This window comes from Nyctibius grandis (genome assembly GCF_013368605.1).
Source record: "Nyctibius grandis isolate bNycGra1 chromosome 34 unlocalized genomic scaffold, bNycGra1.pri SUPER_34_unloc_1, whole genome shotgun sequence".
In the NCBI taxonomy this organism is placed as follows: Eukaryota; Metazoa; Chordata; class Aves; order Nyctibiiformes; family Nyctibiidae; genus Nyctibius; species Nyctibius grandis.
Window position 1 is genome coordinate 452,105 of NW_027167468.1, and position 13,971 is coordinate 466,075.

A 13,971-nucleotide genomic window follows, 5' to 3' on the forward strand; every position below is an offset into this window, starting at 1 on the left:
TGCAGATGCTGCCAATCCCTTTTGCCTTAGGAGCAGTTTCATCTGACACAGTCGTACACCAGGACTGGCCCCTGCCCCCACCATTACAATGCACCCACTGCTGCAGAGCAGGGCTGACTTCTCAGAAGCCGGTGCGTAGAGGCCCTGCTCCTCATGGCACTTTCAGCCAGCATCAGCCAGGGCTCCAGCCACGGAGATGAAAGGTCTCCTAGAAAAGGAATAATGGGGTGGTGTGCATGTGCGTGTGTGCAGCAGGGAGAAGAGTATTGGGAGACAGCTTTGATTATGCTCAGAAAAGTCTCCCCTACCTTGTCACTGTTATTTCCTCTTTGGACAGGTCCCCATGCCCAGAGGCAGCAAATGTCCAACAGCAGCTCCATCACCCAGTTCCTCCTCCTGTCGTTTGCAGACACACGGGACCTGCAGCTCTTGCACTTCTGGCTCTTCCTGAGCATCTACCTGGCTGCCCTCCTGGGAAATGGCCTCATCATCACTGCTGTAGCCTGCGACCACCGCCTCCACACCCCCATGTACTTCTTCCTCCTCAACCTCTCCTTCATCGACCTGGGGACCGTCTCTACCACTCTTCCCAAAGCCATGGCCAATTCCCTTTGGAACACCAGGGCCATCTCCTATGCAGGGTGTGCTCTCCAACTCTTTCTGTTTGTCTTCTTGATAGTGGCAGAGTATTGTCTTCTGACGGTCATGGCCTATGACCGTTACATTGCCATCTGCAAACCTCTGCACTATGGGACCGTCCTGGGCAGCAGAGCTTGTGTCCACATGGCAGCAGCTGCCTGGGGCACTAGTTTCCTTTATGCTCTGCTGCACACAGCCAATACATTTTCCATACCACTTTGCAAAGGCAATGCACTGGACCAGTTCTTCTGTGAAATCCCCCAGATCCTCAAGCTCTCCTGCTCACACTCCTACCTCAGCGAGGTTGGTCTTCTTGTGGTTAGTGGCTGCTTAATTTTAATGTGTTTTGTTTTCATTGTGCTGTCCTACGTGCAGATCTTCAGGGCTGTGCTGAGGATCCCCTCTCAGCAGGGACGGCACAAAGCCTTTTCCATGTGCCTCCCTCACCTGTCCGTGGTCTCCCTGTTTGTCAGCACTGGCATGTTTGCCTACCTGAAGCCCCCCTCCATCTCCTCCCGATCCCTGGATCTGGTGGTGGCACTTCTGTACTCAGTAATTCCTCCAGCAGTGAACCCTCTCATCTACAGCATGAGGAATCAGGAACTCAAGGACGCACTGAAGAAGCTGATTCAGTCAGTAGTCTTTCAGCAGCAACATCTGCTGCCAACATCCCTTCACAAGTGATTTCTAGTGTATCTGGGGAGCCTCCTGTGCTTTGGGCATTGTATCTGTGGTAATTCTGTTTATCCAGGAAAGTCTGCTTTCACTCAACTTCACCAGAGGCATGAATCCAGTCCATCTGACCCAGAGGTCTCTGCACATGTGTGTGACACGATGGCACAGCTGGCCTCCCATGTCACATCTCTGTAATAAAAGGGGATTTCCTCAGTGCTGGTGTCTGGCGGTTGGGCTCTTTTTCCAAAGCTAAGGTCAGGAATGGGCTGAAGAGATTTTTCCCGTGAGGCTGTGCTGCTGTTCTGGGGTTCTCCATGGGCTGAGTGGAGGAGGGCATGGGGCGATGCATTAGGGAAGGAGACTTGGACTGAACGTTCACTTGTGGGTGCCACTGCCTCTGGAGATGGTGAATGATCAACAGGGATCTGCCGGGGACTGTCACCTTCTGGCTCCCACGCACCACAGCCTGCTTACTCTGCAGAGCATCACCATCAGCTTAGGGCCCTGCAGAGAGCACGGGAAGGGGCTCATGGAAGGTAGCTGAGACATGAAAGCACAGGAGAGAGGGGGCTGGTCTGTGCCCTTGGTGGAATGGACAGACCAGGAAGGTGACCCAGGGCAGTTGTCACCCCCAGCCTCTCTCACCGGCCGTTTCCAGCACTGGCTGCTCACCCTAGGTTTATGGGTGAGTTTTGCTGCGAGATGCTGTGAGATCATCTCCATCCTGCTGCTGGGCTCAGCACCTGTATCAGGGGATTGGCCAGCCCTGCCCGGCCTCTCTCCTGGCCCAGACCCTGTCAGACCCTGGAGCAGGGCTCTCTGTGAAGCCCCAAAGGTGACATAGCCTCTCCAGGAGTTTGGAGAGGCTGCCGAACTGGGAAGCCATGGGATGACAAAGCACCAAGAACTGCTGTGGGCATCATGTCAGAGGAACCATTCCCCATCCTGAATGCACCTTGTCTTGTGCTGTGCCTGCACAGTGCGGCTGTGGGGCCATATGTGGGGCAGTGGGGCTGAGCTTCACAGCACAGGGCTCAGACAGGGGCCACGAAGCAGCTGTCAGGGGGTGACAGCAAGGAGAAAGACAGACAAGGAATTTATGTACATTGCCTCTGCTGTGCAGGTATGACTTTGGGAAAGGCAAAGCTCACCTGGAGTTCATGGCTGCAAGAACATTCACGAGCGAAAACAAGAGCTTCTATGGCTGTGTTAGAGATCGAGGCTGAAGAAGGAAAACGCAGGGCTGCTGCTGAGAGGGGAGGGGAATTTAACAACAGCAGACACTGACGCTGGTGCTGACGGACTCAATGCCGCCTTTGCCCGAGTCTTTCCTGAAAAGGTCTCCCAGGCCTCTATGTTCAGTTAAGGGGTTCAAGGAGAAGGAGAGCACGTGTTGGCAGGAACCTCATAAATCCCAGAAGGACAAATGCCACTTTCTGCTGCTGCAGGGCACTCACCTTGGCAACAGCATAGGCTGGGGGCTGCCTGGCTGGGAGCAACCCCATGAGAAAGGTCTTGGTGGGCAGGGAGCTGGACTGGGGGCAGCCATGTGCCCTGGGAGCAAGGGAGGCCACCAGCATCCTGGGTGGTGTGACCAGGAGCAGAGCCAGGAGATGGAGAGAAGGGATTCTCTGGAATACCCCATCCAGATTTCAGATCCCCAATTCAGGAACGATATTGGCAAGCTGGAGTGGGTTTAGCAAAGTGCCCTCAGGACAGCCAGGGCCTGGAGGACATTGCTTGTGAGGAGAGGCTGAGGGAGCTGGGCTTGTCCAGCCCAGAGAAGGGAATGCTGTGGGGAATCTCATCACAGCCAGGCACTACTGATGAGGAGGTTATGGAGAATACAGAGCCAGGCTCTTCAACATGGTGCGTGGTGGGAGGACAAAAGACAATGGGAGGAAGGTGAAAGAGGACAGGTTCAGCCAGGATATAAGGAAAACTTCTTTCCTCAGGAGCTCATCCAAGTGTCTGAACAGGTCACCCAGAGAAGTTATGTGGTCTCTGTCCTTGAGGGTTTTCACACTATTGGTCTGACCCTGTTTCTGACAGGTTGGACTGCAGACTTCCTGAGGTCCCTTCCAACCTCAGGTCTCTTATGATCCTGTGATGATGTTGGGCCCTATTTCTAACTGTAGTAGAGCAGATGATTATGGGGCATGAATCCTCCTGTGCTTTAAGTGACCATATAAACTAACATGCAACTCAGTGAAGAGAGGTCGACCCCTCAGTGTGACTGGCTCTGGGCAAAGACTGAGGAGTCCTGCGCAGGGAAGATTTTTGGGGGCATGGAGCTCTGTACAACACACCAAATGATCCCGTTTTGATGTCTGTAGGCCTGTCAGATGTCAGTTAACGTCAATGAAAATGAAAGTAAGAAGAACTTAAGCCAAAAAAAAACAAAATAAAGAAATGTGTCAACACACTTCTCAGGGTTTTTTTTTCAGTCTTTGCAAGGGATTTCCTCTTTCTGAAAACAAAAGTGCTTTCCAGAACTGGGAATGGATGTAGGAGACAAATGTCTTCAGCTACAGGGACACAGATACCTGGTGCCAGTGTGGATGCCCTGGGAACCCCTTCCTAGCCTCCACCTGCAGCTTGCAATGTGCTCTGGTCTCCCATAGGTCCTCTGTGATAGATGCCAATCCCAGGCTAGCACCACATACGCTGTGGCCCCTCCCAGTCTGGTGTGAGGAAAAGTGATGCAAGTCCTGGGTGGCCTATGAGGGAACCTATGGGCCAATGGGCTTGGGAAGGTGAGGAGCAAGGTGGTCCATACAGTGTCAGACCTCAAGGGACTGCTTCTCCTGCCTGTCCAGATGTCTTCAGGAGATCCTCTGGATCAACAGCCATTGTAGAACGCTGCTATCACTTCTTCCATGAAATGAAACATGATAGAAAATACCTTTGAAAGAAAAAATCCTCCTTTATGAAATCTTCTTTGAAATCTTAAACATTAAGTGCCCAACTGAAACCTTTCCAATTAGTTGTACAGGACTTGAAGAGAATTAGGAGAAAAGCATGGCTCATTAGGGCTTTCTGTATTTTAATGAGCCTCATGGCATATTCGGTGCTGACTCCATGAACCTCAGATACAGAAGGAAGATTGAAGAAACCTCTCAAGAAGTCCAAGTCAGAAGCAAAGTCCAAAGTACTTTGAAGCACTAATGGGCCCTGCTGAGGGCCGTTACTGACAAAACCTCCCCGTGGACTTGCTAGACCAGATAATTGGAGGCCATGATGACAAAGGCAAAGTACAGGCAGCTCTGATGCTGAGAACACCCTTGGTTTGTTTTATGAAGCAGAAAGACCAAGCCCTGACCCTCATGCGTGTCTCAGGGCTCTTCCTTGGGATGTGGGGAGTGCGATGCCAAGTGAAGGACAACAGTGTAACACCTCCTGGCCTCCCCCGGGGAGTGCAAGGAGGCAATAAGGCCCTATTACTATGAGGATGATGTGTCTCCTCTTAGGCCTTTGTGGCAAGGACATCAGCCATAGCCAAGGGGACAAAGACCCCAGTTCTGTCAGGGCCTTCCAGCCTTGCCAGCACCCTTGGCCATCTGCACCACAGGCCATCCTACACTGTCCCATGTCTGTGCCTGTTTCCCTGCAGGCTGAGGACACCCAATGCACTCCCCCACCTTGTTCTCACCCCGGTATGTCCCTGCTTGTACTGCTGTCTCTCCATCTTCATCAGCTGTTCCTTGAAACACAAAGCCGTAGGCTGATCCAGACTCCCTCCGATTGACTTTTTGCACCACAGCACTAACCTCAGAGTGACATTTCTTTATTCTCAGGTCCATTCTGGACCCCCAAAGCTGCAGTTTCTGGTGGCTTTTCTTTCTCATGTTGTTTCCCACTACCCAATCATCTCTACCATCATCTCAAAGAGATTTTCAAGCTGTCTCAAGCTACTATTATTCCCTCCTCAGCCTTCAGTTCACCAGGCTAAAGAAGCCCAGGTCTCTCAGCCTCTCCAAACATGACCCCTAACCCCATCTTGTCAGACTTTCTCTGGCCACAAGACAGTTCCTCCCCCTTCCTCCAGAACGGGGAGCCCCACACCGGTGCATGCTACTCCAGATGTGGCCACACCAGTGCTGAGTCAAGATGGACAGTAACTCCCCTTGTCTGCATGGCCCCACTCCTTCCAGTGCAGCCCAGTGTGCTCCTGGCTATATTCCTGTTTAGCACCACTGACTGCTATAGCATCCCTTGTAATGCCCAAGTCCTTCTCCCTGAGGTTGCTCCTCAACCAGTCGTGTCTGAGCCCACCTTGATGTACATGCGTTGCGGTTTAACCCTGGTAGACAGCTGAGTCCCACACAGCCACTCGCTCACTCATGATGTCATATGGTATGGAATATTCCCTTGGTCAGTTGGGGTCGATTGTCCCAGCTAAGTCTCCTCCCAAGTTCTCATGCACCCCCAGCCTACTTGCTGGTGGAAAAGGCCTTGATGCAGTGCAAGCACTGCTCAGCAATAACTAAAACATTGACATGTTATCAACACTGTTTTGGTCACAAATCCAACCCACAGCAGCCTACGAGCTGCTATGGTGAAAATTAATTCCACCCTAGCCAAAACCAGTACAACAGGGTAGTTCTGCTCCCTGATGCAGAACATCAGAAGATGAGAAGCAAAAGATCCCTTTGCTTAAGAAAAACTTCTGGAGGTTTCTGTTGGTCAAATCCCAGAGTTTCTCGAGGTCTGTTTGGAGTGAAGCTCCATTGTGTCAGTGGTTAATGTAGATGGGTCACCTGACTTGTGGTGCCTCTAACAAGATCACAGCAATAGGAATTAAAGGACATGACAGATAATAAATAAAAAAAGCAGATATTAGTTAAATGAAACTGTAGTGGGAAAGCCTGGAGCTTTGCCTTGGGATAGCTGATGAGCCTGTTGAGAGCTTGTGGGTCAGGATTAGCCAGGCAGACCAACATGGGTGACCTTTTAGTGACTGTCTTGATCGGGAAGAAGTAGATGAAGCCTTCTTCAGGCCACTGGAAGAAGCCTCATGTTCTCACACCCTAGTCTTCCTGGTGTTGGAATTGAACCACCTTGGTAGCTGCCTGAGGGGCAATATAGGAGGGCACAACCCATCCAGAAAGCTTCTGGAGGACATCAATGATAACTTTGCAAGCGTGCAGAGATGGGGTTAGGAAAGCCAAAGCCCAACTCAAGTTGAATCTGTCTACCAACCTGAAGGGCAACAAAAACCGTTACTACAAGTACATAAAAAGCAAAAGGAAAAATAAGGAAAATGTACATCGTATATGGTCCAAGATACGGAAAAGCCTGAGATAGTCAATGTCTTCCTCACTTCGGTCTTTACTGCTAGGACCAGCCTTCAGGCACTGCAGGACCCTAAGACCAGAGGGAAATCTGGAGCAAGGAAGACTTACTCTTCGTGCAGGAGTCTCAGGTTAGGGAACATTCAAACAAACGATATACCTAAGTCTGTGGGAACTAAGGGGATGCACCCATGCGTGCTGAGGGAGCTGGGTGATGTCACTGCGAGGCCACTCTCGATTATCTTTTAAAGGTCATGGTTAATGGGAGAGGTTCCTGAGGACTGGAAGGAAGCAAATGTCAATCCTGTCTCAAAGAAGGGCTAGAAGGAGGATCTGGGGAGCTGTCAGCCTGTCTTCTCTAACAGCCTCCTGGACACACTGATGAAGTATGGGTTAGACAAGAGGAAAGTGAGGTGGACTGACAACTAACTGAAGAGCCAGGCTCAGAGGGTTGTGACCAGCGGTGCAAAGCCCAGCAGGAGGTACCATGAGCTGTGGTGAAAGGCACCTAAGCTCAGCCCTCAGTCTGGGAGTTGCCAGCAGGTTGTGGCAGTGGCTGCAGCCCCCAAAAGACCCCTTACCCCACGAGCAGCAGCAAGTCCTGTTCTGACCATGGAGAGCTTCTCTGGTTGCAACAGAGCTTCTGGGAGCACTGGGTTGGCAGTGTCCACAATGTCCCTGCTAAGTGTCTCTTGGTTCCCTGGAACCATCGCAGTGACAAGGGGGAGAGCCCTGCCTGGCTGAGGCTGGGGCTGGTATGAGGAGACAAGGTCTGGAATGAGGCTCTAGGGACAGTTTCTCCTGCGTGTTCATGCAGCAGCAAGCCAGGCTGGATATTCAGACTGAGGGACTCTTCTTGATGTCCCCTGTGGGTATGAGGATTATCTACAGTTTCCCAAGTTCCCTCTATATGCTGCCTTTTCTGGTGGGGATCACAGAGGCTTCCAGTTCTGCAGAGGACCCAGGAGAGGCCTTGTCCTTTCTGTGGTCACAGCTGGACCCCAGTCCTCCATCTCAGCCCCAGCTGAGAAGCCGTGTCTGGGGGTGACATTTGGGGTAAGGGCTGACACATGGGATGGGGAAGGTTGTCTCAAAGACATGTGCTGGGCACAGGGACTGAAGGACCACAGCAAAATCACATGGCTTCTGGATCAATACTTCCTTCAGTGTAAGTTCTGACACAGGGTCCCAGCCTTCTATTCCATGTCACCTTTCAGGAGGGACAATGGCACTAAGGGATGGCAAGTGGTGGACAACAATCCTTCTCCAGCCACTTCCTAGGCCTGGTGGAGTACCAGGACACAAAGGACTTCTGGCTCTGCACTGTGAGTATGCTTTAGGGAACCCAAACTCAGGTTATTATCTTGAAGTAGCTGGACACCACCATTTTTCTCCCCAAGGCAATTTCCAGCCCTGGTCAGCTCCTGTCTGATCTCTCCCCATCCCTCCTCCGATCTGGCCTGGTGCTCCTGGTCCCTTGCCTGTGCTCTTCACACAGCCCCAAGCTGGCAGTGATGCTCTACAGAGCAAGTGGGCTGTGGGACCATGGGGTGACTCCACACCGGCTGTGCTGCTCAGGGAGGGATGCAGGTGCAGCTGGATGGGCCACACTGGCACTGAGCTCCTTCCCAGGGTTCTAAAGCTATGGAAGGAGCTCAGAGCATTTCTTGTGACTCGGAGTGCTTTCCAGTGCACACATTGAACCATCCATGGGCTTTTACTGAAGGAGTCATGAGTCAATCTCCATTCTCCTTTTTGTGATTTTGCTGGGTCCCCACAGCCTCCCCTCGGATGGCAGAGCCCTTGTTTGCTTGTGGATACTTAAATATAGTGCTTTGTCTTTGGGTGACTCCACCTTGGATGGTCCCTTCTTTTGGGAGACCCACCCCCAGGCACGTGGTGCCTCTGCAGATGCCCTCTGCTCTCCTGGCATCTCATGTTTCCCCTCCAGAAAGCTGGGCAGCTATCGCTCAGCTCTGCTGCATGTGAGAGAGGCCTAAGCAGGCACTTCAGCATCCATTCACCATCTCCAGTGGCACTGGGCATCCACAAGTGAGAGCTGAGTCCAGTCTTCACTCCCCAACACATCTCCCTGTGCCCTTCCTCTTGAGCCCACTGAGAACCAAGCTCAGCAACAGGCCATGGCAAGTGCAGTTCCTGGAGCCTAGTCCCAACTTTAGCAAAAAGAAGAGCCCAACCTTCAGGAGCTGCCTTTGGGAGATATCCTTTTATTACAGAGATGTTTCTTGGGAAGCCAGCTCTGACACCATGATGAAACATTTACCAAAGGCTTATGTGTTATTTAGCACAGTAGGATCATGCTTCTGTAGATGTGGAGTGAATACAAACATTCCTGTGTGAACATGATCATCACAGATTAAAAACAAATCACAAGCCTGCCCTGAGAAAAGCTGGGAACAGCCTGTGAGGAGAGATAGATAGGCAGTTTACTGCTGCTGAAGGTGAACCCATTGAATCAGTTTCTTCAAAGCTTCTTTGAGCTCCTGGTTCCTCATGCTGTAGATGAGGGGGTTCACTGCTGGAGGCACCACTGAGTACAGAACTGTCGTCACCAGGTCCAGTGATGGGGAAGAGATGGAGGTGGGCTTCAGGTAGGCAAACATAGCAGTGCTGGCAAACAGGGAGACCATGGCCAGGTGAGGGAGGCATGTGGAAAAGGCTTTGTGGCGTCCCTGCTGAGAGGGGATCCTCAGCACGGCCCTGAAGATCTGCACATAGGACAGCACAATGAAAACCAAACACCCAAGACCAAAGACAAAAGTGGTGCCAAGAAGCCCAACTTCCCTGAGGTAGGAGTGTGAGCAGGAGAGCTTGAGGATCTGGGACACTTCACAGAAGAACTGGTTCACAGCATTACCTTGGCAGAGTGGTATGGAAAAGGTATTGGCCGTGTGCAGCAGAGCATTAAGAAACCCACTGCCCCAGGCAGCTGCTGCCATGTGCACACAAGCTCTGGTGCCCAGGAGGGTCCCGTAGTGCAGGGGTTTGCAGATGGCCACGTAGCGGTCATAGGCCATGACAGTGAGAAGAGAATACTCTGCACCAAACAAGAAGAATACAAAGAAGACCTGGGCAACACATCCCAAGTAGGAGATGGCCCTGGTGTCCCAGAAGAAATTGGCCATGGACTTGGGGACAGTGGTGGAGATGGAGCCAATGTCAAGAAGGGAGAGATTGAGGAGGAAGAAGTACATGGGAGTGTGGAGGCGGTGGTCATAGGCTATGGCAATGATGATGAGGCTGTTTCCCAGGAGGGCAGCCAGGTAGATGCTCAGGAAGAGACAGAAGTGCAAGAGCTGCAGCTCCCACATATCTGTGAATGCCAGGAGGAGGAAGTGGGTGATGGAGCTGCTGTTGGACATTTGCTGGCTATGGTTATCTGTTGAGAAGGAAAAGGCAGTACTGAGTTAGGCCAGACTTCTCCAAGCAAAACCTATTGCATGTCTCATAGCAATCCCACACTCAGACTCTCTCTTTTCAGGAAGAACTCTCTGCTGTGCAGCTCCCTCACTTGAGCTCCAGGTTTTGCTGCCTGAGGCGGCCATTGGGAGACAGACTCTGTAATGGGCTCCTGAGGAGTCCTTGCTGTGCAGCAAGAGGGAACTAGGAACACAGGGTGATCTCAAATTAAAAGTACTCATGATATATCAAAAAGCTTTTCAGAACTGTTGTTGACAATTTGCCCAGCTGCAGAACAGAGCTGAGGGGATTTTGATTTGTTTATTTTGTTCTAGTTGCACCTGCCACATTTAGGAGTGGTTTTGGATGGTTGTTCTCATGCACTCCAAGTGAAATCCTGTGGGTCCTGAGAGGCGAAGGGACTGTCTTAGTGCAGAGTGAGGAGAGCTGCTCTGTCCATCAGTCCTGTTCTCAACTGCTCTTTGCTGGTAGCTTGGAGTTGGAGGATGATCACACTCAGGTGTTCCCCTAAAAAGGAACTGGACACTGCTGAGAGAAGAGGAATCCAGGTTCAAAGAGCAAGTTGACAGACTCCTCACCTTTTCTCAGGGTACCTGATGAGGATCTCAGCTCTCCTCTCCCAGACTGGGACACAGAGGGATCATTGCAGCTGCCCATGTACAGCTGCCCAGCAGCATTTCTGTGGCCTTAGTACTGAAGGGTTTTCTCCATGAGGATCCTAGACAGCACGGAGATAGTGTGGGAGAGCTGTGCCCTTCTGCAGGGCACCCTGCAGCCCAGCGGGACACCCAGAGAAACAGCTGAATGTCCTGAAGTTGCCTGGAGGAGACCTGGGCACTTTGCTCCCACAGACACATCTCCATAGCAGGACCCAAATGGCTGGCATCTGAACAGGAGCTGAACCTGCCATTCCCGACACCCACCCCCCACACAGACTCAGCAAATCCAACGGTGAGAACAAGGGCAGCACAGGCAGGAGGGGATGGGCATGAAATGCCACAGTGTTTCTGCCAAGGGTGGAGGGACATGCAAAGACAGATGGAAATCTGAAGTTTGTCCTTTTCTGGGCTCTGGCTGCTGCACGGGCAATGCACGCCTGAGACCCCATGGGCTGGAGGGCAGAGGCTCTGCTTAGGCTGGGAAAGGAGACCAGGGAGGAGTTGCTCAGAGGAAGGTGTCTGTGCCACAGGGACGACAAGGAGGTGCCCACATCCCCCTCCCCAGTGTTTCTGGCAGCAGCTCCCTCTCACTCTCTGCCTGTGTCTCTGCTGCTTGGAGCTCTTCCTGCCAGGAGCCGTCTCCCTGTCCCCAGCTCAACTCCCTGTCAGTGCTCACAAACCCCATCCCACTTGCCGTGAACTCACCTCTACCCTGCAAACACCTCCCAGGGGCAGGGCACTGCCCAGGGGCATCTCTGCGTGTGCAGGGGCTAAAGACCAGATCACAGAAAACCTGATGTGGCTGGAAAGGGGAAGATGTTGCTGAGTTGATGTGCTCCTTGATAAGTTCCCGTAGAAATGTCATGAGGTAGAGATGAAGCTGTGAGAAACTCTGACCCATACAGCACTCTCCTGAGAGCAGAAGGACCCTGCCTTACCCTGGCCTGCCCTGCCTGCCCTGCCCTGCCCTGCCGGGGGTTGCTCCTTCCACCCAGAACTTCTTCCTACATAGTTGTGGAAAGCGTGACTCTGGCAGAAGGAAGAGTCCCTGTCCCAGCATGCAGCCCCCCGGGGTGTAGGGACCCTACTCAGAAGGACAGCCCTGGGCACCCTTGGCTGCATACCTGGCTTCACACCCCTGCAGCCATCCCTGGTAGAAGGGAGCTGCTTTGACCTGTCCCTCCGATGGGGTAGCAAGCAATCCCTGCTCTGGAGCAAGGTCCTGTCAGCTGTGGCATGTGCCAGGTCTTGGAGACACATCCAGGCACTATTCTGCATTGCTCTGCAGTCAGAGACTTACCCTGTTAAGGGCTGTGAAGATTTCTGCCCCCGTGAGCTCTCATCTCTTCTTCCACCCCACACTGCCTTTAACATCTCTCTCACTTCTCTTGTCTGTCTTTGCTGCCTGCAGGCAGTGCCCTCAGCCCTGCTGCGCTCTGCAGAGGAGCTGCTCCTGGGCACAGCTGTCTCTCTACAGCGCTGTCTGGTTGCCATGTGTTCCTTCCATCCCAGGAGCTCCGCCCAGCTCAGCAGCAGAGGGACCAGCCCAAGGCAGCACTTTCTCTGTCCCCTCTGGGATCCCTCGAGGTGAACCTGGGGCTCCAGGGGAACCTGCTGTGAAACAGGCTGAAGTCATCCCTTGTTTTCCCTCCCTCAGCTGGAGAGGGACACTTCTTTCCATCCATGTCATTTCACCTAGAAGAGAGTTAGGTCGAAGAATCACCTCCTCTTGTCCCGCTATGGGACAGGACACCCAGACAGTGAAAGGGAGGAATCTCCTGTACCCATGCAAACCACAGGTGACACCTGAGGTGCCAGAGCTGGTCCAAGACACTTGCAGTAACTGTAAGTTCTGATGGAGCAATTCAGAGGGACAGGGCAGTGTCTGGGGTCATCATTTTGGAGGCCAGTGGGGCATTCCTTTGGCCAGCTGAAGTGACAGCAGATGCCCATATTTAGGACAATGAAGCCTGATCCTGCTCATTACATTCAGGGCATCCTGTCGAGCTATTCCTCTGAGCAAACGGAGTCATTGCCGTTGGGAGAGCTAAGTGTCTCTCTCTCTTCTCCACCAGATGTATTTACCAGATCTCCTTTGGCAGTTATGGCAGGTTTCTCTTAGACACCCCTGCAATGCCTAACCTAATTCAGGGCAGCTGCACAATGTAAAGGTTAACTACCTCATGTGGTGCTACTTGAGATACCAGGGCTCTCCAGCACAACCGCATGCAGCCAGCAGGGATAGCACAAGACCTGCAGGAACACCATCCCCATTCAGAGCAGCCATGTAACAGGCCCCAAGAGAACCTCAGACATGGTCTTCCCTTTCATTCAAGCAACTGCAGTGAAGCAAGTCCTGACCCATCTCTATCCAGTAGATGTAGGCAGTGCTTCTCCCACATCCTTTGGTCATCCCTTTGATGATGCAATTAAGGAACAGATCAATGACTTCCAGTGTTCCTGGAACACGACATGTGCATAGCTAAGGGGATTTTCAAAAGCACCTTGTCTTTTCTGGAGATCAGCTTCACCTGCACCACAGGCCCTCCAGGGCTACAGAGACTCCACAGACAGCAAAGCCCTCTCCCGACAGGGCTGCACAGTCCAGCCCTGCAACTCTCTCATCCTGAGGACAGCAGGATTTGCTCTCCGAGCGACACCTCATTTCCTCTTTACATTGCCACCTGCCATCCACCCCAGCATGCTCTGAAGCAAACCTTTGGCTTGCATGAAACCTGGGGCATGTGGTACCAGCTTGCTTTGTTACACATCTGAGCTTGGCCCTGGTGCCATGGCTGAGGTCCAGCACATCTCTGCTCTGACATAAAGAACCTAGAATCAGGGAGAGGAAGGGGACAAAGGCTTATTTAGCCAGCCTGAGGAAGTCCTGGGATCAATGACCTCACATCTTATTGGAGACTTTAATGACCCTGTGTATCAAGTCTACATGGCAAGGGTCTGGTAGCGGTGAGGGAGGGCTGGCTTCAAAATGGACCAACCAAGGCCCAAAACCTGAGCCAATAAGCAATTCTAGTGGCACCTCTGTGATATATTTAGTGGTGGACTTGGTAGTGCCAGGTTAGTGGTTGCACTTGATGATCTTAAAGGTCCTTTCCAACCAAAACCATTTTATGATTCTATAAAGGATTAAAAAGTGTGTGCAGCAGCTGTAAGAGAGAGTGAGAAACATGTGAGAGAAACAATCCTGCAGGCACCAAGGTGAGTGAAGAAGGAGTGGGGGTGAGAGAGAGGCTTAGTGGGCG

At 52.2% G+C, this 13,971-nt stretch overlaps 2 protein-coding genes across 2 annotated transcripts; one reads left to right on the forward strand and one right to left on the reverse strand.

Moving 5' to 3' along the window:
* The first annotated feature begins 360 nt into the window (after window positions 1-360).
* LOC137677019 (olfactory receptor 14A16-like) lies at window positions 361-1,323 on the forward strand. Its single transcript, XM_068424211.1, has one exon. The coding sequence runs from the start codon at window positions 361-363 to the stop codon at window positions 1,321-1,323; it is 963 nt and encodes a 320-aa protein (XP_068280312.1).
* A 7,732-nt stretch (window positions 1,324-9,055) lies between these two features.
* LOC137676999 (olfactory receptor 14J1-like) lies at window positions 9,056-9,991 on the reverse strand. Its single transcript, XM_068424191.1, has one exon. The coding sequence runs from the start codon at window positions 9,989-9,991 to the stop codon at window positions 9,056-9,058; it is 936 nt and encodes a 311-aa protein (XP_068280292.1).
* Between the last annotated feature and the right edge of the window lie 3,980 nt (window positions 9,992-13,971).